Raw genomic sequence first — 15848 nt, forward strand, 5'->3', positions numbered from 1 at the left:
CTCTGCTCAAATCCTTCACTCTGGTGATTTTTAAACACACAAGGCCTGTGCAGAGGGAAAAGGAACATCTGCTACTAAACCTCGAGACCCTGTCTGCAAACTTTGACAGGATATCCTGCACAGACATCTCCATCGTTGCTGTCACCTCACACCACTAAATATCAAAATGCCTTGTAAAACAAATTGCATTTTCTCCTGGAAACGTGTGAACAAAGACAGCTCATTAAAGCAGCTCCTCACACTGACAGCTCCACTCTGTGTGTGTGCACTGCACCTCAGAATGCAAAGTGGTCAAAGCCATCTCCCCATTTTCACAGATGTAACAAATACCTCAGAGTCTGGCATTCCCCAAACGGAAACCAACTGAGTTTATTACAGTACAACTGTATTATAGGCAGGAAGAATTTTAAGGGCTTGTACAACAGGATAATTCATGGCTTTTTGTCACAATGAGAAAGCCAAATGAAAGAAATAAAGTCAATCTGATTTTTGGTTGTTTTAATGTATTATTTGGAATCATATTGCTTTGCTGTGTCAGCCCTGTCTGTGCACAGATTCTGTGTTTTCTGCATTTCACAGCACCATAAATCATCTTGTGGATGCAATTTCCTCGTTACAAGCAGCTATAAAGCCACTGAAAACAAATCCACCAGGGCAATATCCTTTGCAACTGAGCAATAGTGTAAAGTTCCAGGGCATCACTTGTATTGAATATTCCATTCCAGCATGAAAAGCAGCAGCTATTCCAGACCAGTCTCTGGGTCAGGACTGCAGTCACCCAGCTGGGAGAGACCAACATCTCTGGCTGCATCTCAGGGTATCTGGAGTGATCCTTTCCTGTCTTCAGTGCCAGTGGCTGAGACTCAACCAGTCCTAACCAAGATTTCCATCTGCTGCCCACCAACACAAGCCCTTCTGACTTCACTCCAGCTGCATCACTGGGACAGGACATTCCATCCCTGCCTTCCCACCTGCTCATGGCTCCTTGCACCCCTTGGTTTCATGGAACCACTTGGCTGGCCAGCATTTGGGTTTGCTGCTCTTTTGCTGATGCTGGCCTGTGAGCAGGAGCAAAGATCTCTTCAGAGATTAAGCACTATTCCCCAGACTGCCCTGATCATTTCACTTGAGATAATTACATTTCACCTTCATTTGCCAGAGAGAAAGGGAAACAGTAGGAAGCAAATTAACCACAACATAAAGATGCTGCCCAAGCACCAACAGAGCTTGGGGAGCTTTTGCCCAAGACAAGACCACAGCTGACCAGGATGTTGTGCAGGCAGAAACACAAAAGCACAGCCTCAGTGACATTTCACCCCAGAGAAAATGCAGCCTAGGAGGGAGGATAGAGAATTTACACTGATTGCCTGCTACTGCATCAGTCTGGTTAAAACCAGGCTGCCAGAGAAGGCTGGAGCTGTCTTGGAGCAGCTCAAGCTCACACTGAGTAACAGAATCAATTCCCTGCACAGCCTCACAGCAAGATGGGAGCACCCCAAGGCTCAGCCTGCCTGCCCCAGGTGTCTGTGGAGCACAGGGTACTGGTTCCCACCAGCACAGCCAGGTGGGATGTGCCCCATGGGGCACTGCCAGGTCCCAAAGCGGCACCAGCCCAAACAGACCCTTCCTCCAGGTGGGAAAGGCTCTGGCAAACCCCTTTCAGCAGAGCCCTGTCAGTGCAGCCACCCTGATGAAACACCCAGTGCAGGACAGTGCCTGGCAGGAGCCAGGGCTGGAGTCTGGGTTTCAGGCAGCACCAAACCAGAGGGTTCTAGCTGTGCCTGGGCACTGCCTGAATCCCCCAGTGCACTCTGCAAGAGAGGAGCTCCACACACACATCCTTGGAGCAGCCAAATCCCACAGGAGCTCAGGGACACACAAGAGCGACCACTGAGGCTGAAGCACAACCACACTGCTGGAAATCCTGGTGCCAGGGGCATTGCTCCTGACCAGCACCAGTCCTTCCACAGCCTGCCAGCACCTGGCAGCTCTGCTGGGAGCTGAAATCCCAAGGAAAGAATGCAGTGATGCCCAGAGGCATCCCAGTGCAGCCTGGGGATTAGATCCAGCTCAGCTGCTGTGCATTGGAGAGATTCCCATCTCACCCTGCCCAGCCTTCAGCTCAGCTCCACACCACACTGACCCTGGATTCTGCTGAAGTCAAAAGCACCTCAGAGGATCTCTAATCCTTTCCCACAGACTTCTGGATTTCTGACAGCTGACTGTTCTGCAGCTCACCTGTTCTTGGGGATGGTCTGCACACCTGTGGGTAAGAACTGGATCTTAATGCTGCAAGGGGAGGTCCTGCCTTGGCTTTGGTGTTTTACAATAAACAAACACAATGCCTTAAGATGCAATGTCCTGACAGTCCCCAAAACACCCTGCAGGAATGATGGTGAAGCCAGAGTCAATATCATGAACCTTGTTATCACTGATCAACAGTCACGCTGCTGGGGAATCAAGGCATCTGCTTAATGGCAATGCTCTCATGAATATGGAGCACTTCCAGATTCAAGGATGGAGTTTTCACTTCTCAGTCCTGTTGAGAGCACTTTTGCAAGCTCTGCAAGCTTGACTCAGCCACATGTGCAGAGAGGTAGGAACAAAAACCACCCCTGAGTGTAAAACACCAAGGGGGTAAGCTGGAAGTAAAGTATCTGATAATCACATGAAATTCTGCACATTATCTGAACCTCCCAAGTGCAGAATGAGCATTGCAACCACCAGTCAATGAAGGCTCTCCCTGTCAGGTGGAAAAGAGGAGACTGCTAAGAAAGCCAGAACAAGTCTATGGATATCCCCTCAGCACAGCTGCTGCCCCAAAGCTGGCAGGCAGCTGGCACACAGCTCCCAGGCACAGGGCTGGCAAGCAGGAACTTGGATTGGGAGCACCAGGAACTCACCATAAATCTTTTGTAATGCTCCAAACTAATCCCTCACTCCCAGACCACACTGGAGACAGAATCACTCAGAAACTTCTCCAAGGGAGAAGAACCTTTACTCAAAACACCAAAGGCATGCTAAGCACAACCAATAATGTCCACATTTCAAATAACAAAAAATCTGTTTCTATTGAATGCGTTTAAATAAAGTAGAACAAAGACATCAAGATGATGCACACATACCTGAGGCTTCTTGAGCTGTCACCTTCAGACCTGTAAAATAAAACACAAATACTTAAGGCACAGTTATTTCCAGCATTTATCATTCAAAAGCCATGTACCTTCTCAAGCATGCTCTCCCTCTGCATTCAGTGAGTGTCTCTGGGGCTTGTTGTACTTTTTCTGCTAATAAGACATTTAGAAAATAAACACATCTACTTAGGCTTTGAGGAAATCTATTAGAAGCTAAAACCCAGTTAACAGCTGAAGTCAATAACTGCAATATTAAAACAGGTGACACCCTCTGAATCCCAATAAAGATCTCCCTCAAACATGCACAGAGATTTATTTTCCATCCTTACAGGTGGGAAGCAACACTCTGACACTATCCTAGAAGCAGATTATTTTGTACATTTTAATTTTTGTCTTCATCTCTTCTTAACACTTTAGCTGAAAAGATCACAGGCAAATAGTTCTGGAATCCAACACTAGGCTTTATCAGACACTCAGAAAGGGCCAAGGTTAGCAAAAAAAGGTAATTAAAATCTTTAAAACCTCACACTTTTGTGAATATCAGAAATGTGCAAAAAGGAGGGATAAGAGGTCTTAAGTTACAAAGGGGCAGGTTAAAGGTGAGATAATTTCATCAGTCAAACATGGAACCAAGGCTCTCCTCTTTCCCCAGTATTTTTAAGCAAAGAAACTTAATTCAAGATTATTCACACTGAACAGGATTTCATCCCCAAGGAGAAATGGGAACATAATATTTAAATTTCAGGACCAAACAAAAAATCCAAAAGAAAACATAGAACCATTTGCCCAATTCCTTTCCTCCCTCACTCCCAAAGCTGCCTCTCCAAAGACAAGGGGAGCTCTTTAGGAGCTAAAGAAGAGATAAAAACCAGTTGTGTTTGATAGACACAACAACTTCAAAGCAGTTTTCTCAACACAGAAGTCCCACGAAGCTGAGCTCAGCCCTGCACTCCCAGGAGTGATAAAAAAATTAATGAATCCAGTGTTTAGGTGCCACCTTCCCACACTCAGCTCTCAGCAAAGTCCATCTGGCAGAGCACACTCCTTACTGGGAAAGATGTTCCTGTAATTGCTGGTGCTTTCAAGTTCCCAAATACAGGAGACAGCAATTAATGGCTTAATTCCCTGCCTTTCCTCTGGGCTGGAATAACAAACTCATCCAAGAGGGAGCTCACGTCCCAGTGCTCAGAGCATGCCAGTGTCACTGAGGTGGCACCAGGCACCCCCAATCTCTGTTCTGCTGCACATTTCTGCTCTCCCTGGAGCCCAGGACTGTTTCCAGCGAGGTGAGGGTGATCTCCAGCTGATCACCTCCCAGCCCAGCAAACAGGCAAGGAGGGCCCACCACCCTTTATTTGTTTTCAGTTTTCCCAGAAGAGCTGGGAAATTTCTCAGCTGCTAAATTTGCATTTTCAAGGGTAAGATTTACTTGAGTAAATTCTGAAGGGCTGTTCAGAGCTGGTCAATTTTTACTCAGGGAATGAGTAATTGATGAGCAGAGCTGAATGAACACAGAGCTGAAAGAAACCACTGCTTGTAGTTTGAGGCAAAGCATTCGATTTTCTTTAAGCATTCTTTGAGAGGCAGGGTTGGGGATCGATATTTAATGTTCCTGCTCACACAGGAAGCATGTGCTGGGCTCTGGGTTTGCTTTTTTCCTTTTGACCCACACAAAAGAAATTATACTGGCACAGCTGAGACAAGGAGAAAGGTGAAAAGGCTTCTGGCAGTATCTTGCATGACTTATCTCAAGGTAGACCTTAAAGGAAAAAAAAAAATTAAAAGTCCCCAATATATAGAGTATCTTCTGTGCTGTAGTGCTTGGAGCAGCACAGATTCCATTTAGATATCTGAGTTGTATCACTGATGAGATAAATGTCACACAACGTTCTCTGAGATTTCTCCCCTCAGCCCTGGATGGTTTCCAAGATTTCATTCTGAGTAGAACTAAATATTACAATATCACACTCCTATTGAAGTACAAGTTTGCCTTCTTCCTGACCCCAGGAATTTCATTCTTAGTAGGAAATACAGTGAAACACATCCTTTCTGACATTGTTATAGCCAAGAGAAACAGAAATTATTTTCCTACCAGTAGTAATTACTGTAATTTCATGGCAAGCAGAGGCCAGGAGGAACAGGTACCACCATAAAAAACCTTGAACCAAAAACCAAAGGTAAAGAAAAACAAAAACCCCAGCACTTGAGGTTTACAGGGGGCTGCAAACCAGAGTGACCATTAAAATCCTGAATGATTTTTGAGTTTAACTAAGTACTGCCATCACCATCTGTCAGTCCATATCCAAAACATGAATATTTCAGAAACCAGCACCACTCACACCAACACAAGGATTTCTCTTTGTCACCACTACCCTCCTTTAAAAACCCATGCAGGAGAACAACAAGCCAGCTCTCTTGGCTTCCAGTTGCTAGCTTGGTTGGAAATTTTCCAACAAACCATCCTTGGTGGGAAGTGTCAGCTCCTAAAAACTGGAAGCCGTTTACAGGAATAATACAATTTCAAAGAAAACGTTGGGAAAAGCACAAGATGGAAAAGCCCTTCAGACTGGGAATGTGAGAGGTTCCCAGTCCCAGGTCTCCTCTTCCCTGAGGTGACAGCAGGACCTCAAAAGCCCAGGAGCAGCAGAAGAGCTCCTTCAGTGGCTCTTCCTCATCCCAAAGAATTCTGCTCTCGCCAGCAGGAAATGTTCAGTTCTTGTTATTCCCCCCAAGAGCCACTATAAACAAGCTGAAAGCCCTGTGGCATCTGATTTGTTGTTTACACCTAAAGCTGCACTTAGAAATGGAACAGCACAAGGCAGAGCTGTTTCCAAAGGCAGCTCCAGGAGCAGCTTTCCTCTTGCTCATTAAAGTAATAATTTTCCACGTTAAACACTGCTCAGGGCCATCAAGGTGTGGGGTATGGACTGAGACACACAACTACCCCTGCAACAACTCCCAGCTGGGCAGATACTTTTTCTGGGCAGTGAGTCATGGCAATGTCCTGCTAAAGAATACAGCAAGTAGTTTTAACAGTTTTGGAACTCTGCTTGTCTAGGATTGGTGTTCGGGGGTGCAAAATGTGGTACAAGAGCAGCCAAAAGCAGAGGTGAAACCTTTCTGCAAGAACCCACAAGTGGACAGGGCTTTAAATAGTTCACAGAGCCACCCCTGTGGTAGGAATCCCACTCAGATCTCACCTCCTTGGAGCTGTCACTTCCATCAGAATAAAAAGAACTGGGGAGAAGCCAAGGTTTCTAACAGCATGTCAAACATCCACTGAATAATCAGACTCCATCTGAAATGCATCTTCTCACAAGGCACAAGGACTGATGGTGCTGTAGGAGTGCACAGTAACCACGTGTTACAGAGCATTCCAATTCCAGTTTTCAGAGAAGGAAAAGATTGAACTGAACCTGTACACAGCCCTACAAGGATCAATGCATTTGATTAAGCCTTGCTTTGGGCACAGAACGTGCCTCAAAACCAAAACTGCACCCAGCACAGGTTGTTCTTCTGTAGTGCTTGAAATCTTCCAGCATCTGTAATGCAGAGGAACTGATTACCCTCAAGGGAGAGAGCTCCAGAGAGAAATCACTGATGGCTGCAGAATATTTACTCCTGGTATGAGGAGAGGGAACAGTGTGAAGCTCCTGCAGGTGAATGTTCTGAGCAGCATTTCAAACCCAGGCAGATGTTCCCAGGAAACCTCCAACCCCATCTGAAGGCCATTAGAGCTTTCCAGGATTGTTATTTGAGCCTGCTGGGTGTGAATGATGTTCAGATCCCCATGGATCCCAGCAGATGTGCAAAGCTCTGCCAAGGAAAGCATCACTCTCCTCCCAGGAGTCTGGGAAGAGCAGCCTCAGGAACAGAGTCAAGCTGGAGCAAAACCTGCCAGCTCAGCCCCTGTCCTGCCCTGACACTGTGGCCATATTTCTCTTCACAGAGCAAAGCAAGGCACAGCATCCCAAGGATATTTCCTGAGAATTGCAGTGAGGAGCCTCAGAGGAAAAAAACCCAATTCTTATCTCATTTGCTGCTCCATTTGTTTTGAACATGTGGAATGTGTTGGAAGATTGTTTACCTGAAGGGATTGCTTGATTGGATTCTGGTTTTGATTCATTGTCCACTTGGATCCACGTGTGTGAGTTTTCAGTAGTTAGTTAGGAGTAAGTGTGAAATAGTACATGTAGTGTCTCTCTATTATAGTTGTAATGTAATATAGTGGAGTTTTAATAAAGAGAGTGTTGAGCATTCCAGAGCCTTGGAGTCAGATGCCAATCATTCCCAGATTTGGGGTCACCTGATTTTACAATATTACACCCCTGCTTAAAGGGTCTGGATCAGCACCAGAGCACTGCCAGCAATGTATAAACTGGGAATTGAGTTGGAAGGGACATGGGTTAAAGCCCATCTCCTGTGGGCAGGGACAGACCAGGCTGCTCCAAGGCTGTCCCACCCAGCCCACATCCCACAGACACAGGCAGTGGAGATTCTCCTTCCCAAGAACTGCTGTGGCCAGCAAGGCTCTGTGTGTTGGGTGGAGTCAAAAGATTCTAGCAGGCTCAAGACTTGAAAGAAGTGGTGAAAAGCCCAGTAAGAACTGCCCAGTCAGCAGCATTTTAACAAGGTGAGTGTCAGGATGAGAAAACCTATGACTTTCAGCACTAATTAAGCCCCTCCAGCAAGATTCAGTCATTATGCACACCAGGGTGAGCACCTTTTCATCAACACAATTAAACAAACTCACCACAGCCTCCCACAAAATTCCAGCTAAGCTGTAATGGTACCAACCTCACACTGAGGTCCCAGGACTTTGGGGAACTTCAAGATACAGAAAACCTGTATTTCTGATCATATGCCATGTTTTTAAACACTGGCTGGATGTCATGGTGAATGCATCAGAAGCCTTCTGGTTCATTTGTCTCAGTGTTCCAGACACTTCAGCTCACTGGGCACCAGTCCACTGCTCCCACCCTCAAAAAAACCCATAAATACATTCTGAGTGCAGAGAGCAGCTCAGGAGTGATTTCCCACCACCAAGCTGAAAAAGAAGTTTCCATCAAGCCCCAAACAGATTTAAAAGTCACATCAGCAATACACACAAGCTAAATTTGGGATGCTGCTTGGCCCATGATCTTGTGGCAGCTCGAGCATGAAAGGACAGCACCTCCCACATGGATGGCATCATGCAGAGAGTTAATGTCAGCTAAACCTGTGAATCACCCACTGCAGAATCCAAGGGCACTTATGTAAGGAGCATTTTCAGGCACCATTTTGAACAAAAGGCAGAGGGGATGTGCCCAGTTCCTGCTGTGTGCCCTGGATAACCACCAGGTACTGCTGGAAGCGCTTCCCCCAAAACCAGACAATTCCCAGGAGCACCCACACAGGGCAAGGAGCTCTGCTGGCTGTGGTGTGAGCTCTGTGTTACAGCCCAACACAGGACTGACTGCTCAAAAAGAACCTGTTTGCTAAACAGACTGGATTTTAGACCTACACCCACCAATTAACCCTGTTCAACGAGACAGCACAGAACTTCACCCAGAACATCACTAATCACATTCTTTTTGTCCTTATTTTCTCCAACTCCCATTAAAGAAATGAACTTTTTAGCCATCTTAAGTGACAGTTGTCACCGACATGTTTTATGAAAAATCCTTTACTTAGGATTTTTCCTCTCCTGAGAGCTGAGAGGCCTCAGGAACAAACTGTAAACAATTCTTATCTGCTACTGTGGAATGCAACGGGAAGGTCTGTGATTGGCCCCGTCAGACTGTTTGCAATTAAGAGCCTATCACAGTTCATCTGTTCTGCTGGTCTCAGTCTGAGAAGAGTTTAGTTGACACATTCCTTTTCTATTCTTAGCTTAGCCTTGGTAGTGAAATCTTTCTCTTTATTCTTTTAGTATAGTTTTTATATCTTATATATCATATATTAATAAATCAAGCCTTCTGATACATGGAGTCAACTTTGTCGTCTCTTCCCTCATCCTGGGACCCCAGAAAATGAAGCAACAGACAGTTAGTATTGCAGATGGCCTTTTTTAACACAGATGTGCTCTGTGCAGACTGTGTGCCCTCCTATTTGTGCAGAGCTCCTCCAGCCTCAGCAGAATCCCCATCCCATCTCTGGGAATGCACTGCTCCTGTGGCAGTGACCACAAAAGCTCTTCAGTCCTTACAAAGCTGTTGCACACAGACCATGGGGAGAAAATAGCCTTTTTTTTTTTTTTCCTTTAAAGTGAATTCTAACTGTGAGCCTGGACAGGAACACTGAAAAGAGCCATTTCCACAGATTTCTGTGGCCCCAGCAGACACATCCCAGCCCACGAGAGGCAGCAGGCACTTATCTCCCACAGACAACTCACTGCATTCTCCACTCCAGCCCAGCCCTCTGGACACAATCCTGAGCTCCAGGGAGCCCTGCCTGAGCAGGGAGTTGGCCTGGATGACTCCAGTGGTCCCTTCCAACTGGAGCCATCCTGCAATCTTATGATAAATACCATGGAAATGCAGCTCCTGGCATATGGGCTCCATAACAAGCTTGCTATATCCATTCCTGGCCTGCTTTCAGCCACTGCTGTCCAAGAAATGTCCCTTCCAAACTCTCAGAGATCTCTGAGGAGGGATTTGCAGGAGCCCAGCCCGATGTCCCTGCCCAGGCACCACTCTGTGCCATATGCTCTGAGTGGAGCACAGCCCTCCCCACCTCACCTGCAGCCAGCAGGGGGTTTGCAGTACCCCGGGCTCTCCTGATGCCTGGAAATGGTTGGGAGGAAGAGCCAGGCTGCAAAGCAGGCAGTGCTGCTGCTTCCAACCCGGTGCTCCCCAGCCAGGCTGTCGGGACCATCTGTGTGCTCGGCAGGGCAGAGCAGCCTCCCCAGCAGGGACAGGGGCACCTGGCAGGTCCTGCCCCAGCCCCACCTGGGCAGCCTGGAGCTGCCTCTCAGAGCAGAGCAGCCCCCACAACCTGCTGAACACATGGGAAACTCAATGTTCTAAGCCTGACCAGAGGAATGCTGCCAGCCCTGTGAGCAGGGCAGGGATGTGCCATTGCCCTGGCACACCTGGGGCAGCCCAAAGCTGCTGTGCTCTAAACACAGACAAGCTTGTCAGTCTCTCTTTGCTCTGTGCTCTGCCCCAACCATATTTTGGTTCTGCCCAGAGTGTTTGGTGTCCCCTCTGGAAGGTGGAGCAGAGCCCAGCAGCTGCTCTGCCCCGTGCCCCCCGAGGGGCCAGGCACATGTCACCACACTGCCACCAATTCTGGCCACTTCTGCCCTGCTCTGTCCTCAGCACAACCCTTCCAGGTGCACTGAGAAGCACAGAAAATGGGCTGGTGATCAGTGGGATTCCATGGCATGGAAACACAGCCAAGCAGAGCACACAGGAGGAAGCTTTGCTCCCCCTTCCCCCTCCTGCAGCAGATGGGGAAACTGGGGCGTGCAGGGTCTGGGGGAGGGAAGGGCTCCAGGACAGCCCATCCCTGCAGCCTGCTGCCTCTCCCCAGCCCCTGTCTCACCCATCCCTGCTGCCTCTCCCAGCCCCTGTCTCACCCATCCCTGCTGCCTCTCCCAGCCCCTGTCTCACCCATCCCTGCTGCCTCTCCCAGCCCCTGTCTCACCCATCCCTGCTGCCTCTCCCAGCCCCTGTCTCACCCATCCCTGCTGCCTCTCCCAGCCCCTGTCTCACAGATGAAGCCATTAGGCTGCACAGAGCAGCCAACTGATGATCTAAGTAAGAGCCCTGCCAAAGGGCCATATGGAAGGGAAGAAAATATTTGGCTTTGACAAGCGAGGGGTGATCTTAAAGTCAGCACCAGAATGGAGACTTGAATCTCCAGTGGTAAAATATGAAAAAAAAAAATCCTTGGTTTATGAGCTCTCAAAACCATTTTACCTCTTTTCCTTGCTCCCTCTCCTCTTCAATTGTTTATAATTTGCAACAGCTTTTAAGAAAAAAAAATCAGAAACCTGAAAGGCTGCCTCCATTCTGTTTGAAAAACACCTCATTCTTACTCCATTTATCATTTTACAAGTGAGTCAATTCCTTATTTTCCCCTGCAGCTGAAGCTTTCCAATCCAGCTATTGCTGCACCTTTGACCTGCAGCCTTGTCTGTCCCAACCCCAGCCCAGGGAACAGCAACTTCACAACCAAAACTCCTTAAAATGTGCTTTTCCAGCTCAGTTCATTAACTGAAGTGTGCAGTGGCTTTTTAACAGCTTAGGGAGAGAACTGCAGTTTAACCCCACAAGTACTGGGGAGCTGCACAGGGAATTTTTCACGTCTAACATCAGAAATCCCTCCCCAGCATTCCTGCCACCAGTTATTTTCTGCAGAAGGACAAGGCAGCATTAAGCAGCATTGGCCTGTGGCAATCACCTGTACTGAATGTGGACTATTGAATACAGAAGGCATTATTTCAGCTTGAATTAAGGGTGAGCAGAAGTGGAAAGCCACAGCACAGGATTATTTCAGACCTCTTTCCATTTCCAGGTAAGGCCTTATGAAGAAAGAAAAATCTCTCTAAAACTGGGGTTTAAACAAGCAGCTCATCCTTTTATCTTGCACTCAGAAAAAGTGAGGCTTTTCAACAATCATGGCCCCAATTGTGGTCCCTTTTAGAGATCCTTCCTGCCTCCAACAGCAGCTAAATGGTTCTCAGACTTTGAAGGTACAGCAGAACACTTTATCATCAATTCAGGCTCTCCACATGCAATCATCAGCCATAAACATTTACAAAATTATCGAATCAAGCTCCATCTTTCATTTGTATCCACTGTTTCTGTGTTCCTTAATAGAATCCTCTGCCTGCAGAGGGTTGTTGTTAAAATGTACTTTGGATACAGGCAGGATCAGAGAGTTAAAGGCCAAGAGCCTTCAACAAGAACGAGACATTTTCTGCACATGAAATTTATGTCCTTAATCCTCAGGCTTTGGAGACCATTCCAGCTCTCCCCTTATCTTTCATACAAGACAAGATCTCTGTGTATTCCATGAGGAGAAAGAACAAACAGTGACACTGATGGGGACAGCTGTCATCAACCCTACACCCCAGGAATTCATTCACAGACCCAACAATAATTACAAAAGCCAGCCCTGGAAACCTCCCTGTGCAATTTCAACTGAGGCCCTTTATGGATGAAATTTTCAGGGTAAACTACACCCAAGTCCTGTTTCCAGGGGCATCTGCTCCTTCCATGCCACACACAGATTTTGAGAAGTCTGAGTGGTTTGCCATTAAAACAGCAAAGATCTTTTCTGGAAAGAATTGACGGCGCTTCTAGAGAACAAACTAAATGGAGCACAAAGATGTAAGAGAAGTGCTAAAGCCTCAACACACTCACCCTCTGGATTTACCTCACTGCCTGCTCAGGCAGTGCCCAGGGTGGTGCCAGACTCGAAGAGACCCAGAAACATTTGAGTCATGAGCCTGTCCTCAGGACTGGCTGTGACCTGCCCTGGGAAGGAGCCTGTCACCAGGCAGGGCAGGAGCTGCTGGGCTCCACAGACCATTTCTGGTACATCACAGAATCCCAGAATGGTTTGGGTGAGACAGGAGCTTAAATCCCACCCAGTGCCACCCCTGCCATGGCAGGGACACCTTCCCCTGCCCCAGGTGCTCCCACCCCCAATGTCCAGCCTGGCCTTGGGCACTGCCAGGGATCCAGGGACAGCCCCAGCTGCTCTGGGCACCTGTGCCAGGCCTGCCCACCCTGCCAGGGAGGAATCCCTTCCTAAAGGATGTTTAGGTCCAATCACTTTTCTGACTCTGTTCATCTGCCCCCGAAGCCAACCTGAGCCCCTTGGGAATTCCAAATGCCACAGGAGTTCTGCTGCCTTTGATGGAACTCTTTCCTCCAATTAAGACTAAATTAGAAAACCTGAAAAGATTAAGACAAAACCAAGTGTGTGTTCTCCTGCCATAACTCACCAGACACACTGCATAAAGAATGGGATTTAAGTCTTCAACTTGTTTTATTTCAACTCTCAGTTAAATCTGTAGAAACACTGTAATTTGTAACTATTAAGTCTGCATGCAGAAGCTACAAAAAAACCCAGACAATCCCATAGTCAGGATTCTTGGCTTCTCCCTGGATGCCTGGAGGCCTCAGTTTCAATTATAATGGCTGTACTTACAACTAATGGTTTTCTTGCTATTAGTCAGCTTCCATCTGTCCCACAACCTGCAGTGGTTACTGGCACAGCCACCCCCACAGAAAATGTCCTTCCTTTCAGGATCTGGAGGTTACAGGTTTTTCAAATTATCTTGGCACTAAATGGAGCCACACAGCCCAGCTCTTCACTTCTGAAAATGCCTCCCAAGGGGTTTGGAGGGTTTTTTGTTTGCTTTGTTTGATTTTGGGATTTGTTTTAGTGAGGTTTTTTGATTATTTTTTTAGGGGGCTGAGTGGGGACAGGCAGTGTTTAACATGGTTTGGGGGGTGGTTTTTTCCTTTCTTAAAATCAGTCCCCAAACACAACCTTCAGTACCATCCCACCTTTCAGGGAGAGTTTTAACCAATAATCCATTCAGCTTTTAGAAGCTTTACTTCAAATACCTTCTTTATGCCCCCTAAGTGTTACTCAAACATTCCCTGAGAGATTCCTGCACACTCAGCTCTACCTGGTTTCCCTCAATTCACAGTTTGATATTTACAACTGCCTCTTGACACTGCCACATCTTATTTTTGTCCTTCAGGTCAAAGCACTCTCCAGCAGCTCACACTGGCCTGGGCACAACCAAGGAGTCTTCAGAGGTTTTGTTGCTGAATGAGAGTTTTTGGTGTTTTGTTGTTTGTTTGGGTTTCTTTTTAATCCTCAGAGAAAAAAAAAAAACTTTGAAAAAATGTGTCACTGTTCACATAATATATTTCACTCTTGCTTTTGGTGGCACAACCACCCTGAGTGAAAGCAGATCCTGTCCATCTCCACTGGGCCCTGGCAAGAAACCATTGACAGTTCTGTACCTCTGAGGTGAGTTCTCTCTGCTCAAAACCACTTTATAACCTTTTATACTCCTCCTATTTAAAACAAAACAGAACAAAACAAAACAACAACAACAACAACAACTATATATATATATATATATATATATATATATATATATATATATAAAAGCAAAACAGCAGGTTGCCCAGGATGGCTGCTCCATCCCTGGCAGTGTCCCTGGGCAGGGCTGGGAGCAGCCTGGGACAGGGGAAGGTGTCCCCACCATGGCAGGGGTGGCACTGGGTGGGCTCTGAGGTCCTTCCAGCCCAGCCCAGTCTGGGATCCTGTGGTTTCCTTGGCCATTACCCCACCAAGCTGACTGACTGCATTTTGGCCCATCTGCTCCACCTCAGCCACAAGAAGCCAGCTGAGAGCACCCAAGCCCTGGCTCCCCCTCTGTCTGCTGCCCTGGCACAGAGAGCAGAGGGCAGGGCTGAGCAGGGCTCAGCTCCCAGCTTGGGCAGGAGCTTCTCCACACATCTGAGAGGAATGACAGATTTGTCTTAACAAACCAACTCTAGGTTTGCTGATAAATGAAACTGGACACTGAAAGATGAAAGGAACAATGAGGAAAACCCCCAAATTCAATAAGGATTAAAAGTTAAAAGGGAGGGTTATACATTAGAGGGAAATCTCTGGTGTCAGGTGTTCTGGGAATTCTGAACCTCTCAAGTGCCTCAGCCAAGGGGGAAAGAGAGAAGGGAAATGCAGCCAGGGATAAAAAGGGAGGCTGCATCCTCCAAAAATGTGAGAGACCCCAGGGGATGCCCCATGGCCTCTCCCTTTATTCAAACAAAGTCAAAGGACTCCTCTGTCTCCTTTTTGGACAGCAACCTCTGATGTTTGTGAGTTAATTTTCCTGACACATCCCTCAGAGAGAGAGCTACAGAAGCCCAGTTCCTACAGCAAGTCAGGCTATTCCCACTGCCACCCTCTCAGAATTATTTTTACTGCCAAGACATTTTGTCTCAGCATTTGCCCTTCTTACAAGAAGCATTTGTTCATTCCAGAGCTCTGCAGCTCCTGGACATCCCACACCCCAGTATCTCACAACTGGAGATACCACAGCTGATGTCATTTGTCCTCCTCCTTATCTTCCTTCACCTCCTCCTGTCCTTGAGCTGAAATAACGTGAAGATTCCCACTGCTCCCCTGCCAGGAAGCCCAGGTGACCTCTGGAGCACTGCTGGACTTGTCCAAGCTCCCTCTGATTTATGGACATGCCCTCAAGGACTCAGGATCCCTCTCTGGAGCTTCAGCCCCAAGCACTGACAGTTCCCCTGCTGCCACTTCTTGGTCTCTCTCTGCTCTGTGCTCTGCCCCATCAGCACAAATCAGGGGCTGCTGCTCACGCTGCAAACCCTCCCCTGTGCTCCAGCAGGAGCACACTGCCCTGACAAAGCTTTCAGTGGAAATAAAACAGGGGTGGGAGGGGAACAGCAGCTGCAGAACCAACCCCAGGCACCTACAGCCACACTCCAAGGGAGCCCTCAGCTGGCTTTGTGCCTCCTGTTCAAAACAACACAGTGTGGGTTTATTTGGCTGTTGTCAAAGAAGTCTATAAACAAATGAATTTATTTTTAGCTGTGCTTGAGCTGCCAGTGAAATTTAAAAAACACCCAGTGAGTGGTCCTGGCACAAGCCAATGAAATGATGATAACATTTATCTGGCACTCAATCATTAATTGCTTAAACAGCTTTGCCTTCTCAGGGGTC

General features: G+C 47.3%; 1 protein-coding gene across 8 annotated transcripts in view; it reads right to left on the reverse strand.

The window, feature by feature from the left end:
- IQSEC1 (IQ motif and Sec7 domain ArfGEF 1) overlaps positions 1–15848 on the reverse strand; it is a 285226-nt gene that overhangs the window by 225100 nt on the left and 44278 nt on the right. For all 8 annotated transcript variants that reach the window (XM_050979503.1, XM_050979508.1, XM_050979506.1 and 5 more), the window contains one exon: positions 3126–3155. In XM_050979503.1, coding sequence (XP_050835460.1) covers positions 3126–3155 — 30 coding nt within the window. The remainder of the gene's footprint in view (positions 1–3125; positions 3156–15848) is intronic.

Source organism: Serinus canaria, chromosome 12 (assembly GCF_022539315.1).
Source record: "Serinus canaria isolate serCan28SL12 chromosome 12, serCan2020, whole genome shotgun sequence".
Classification (NCBI taxonomy): domain Eukaryota; kingdom Metazoa; phylum Chordata; class Aves; order Passeriformes; family Fringillidae; genus Serinus; species Serinus canaria.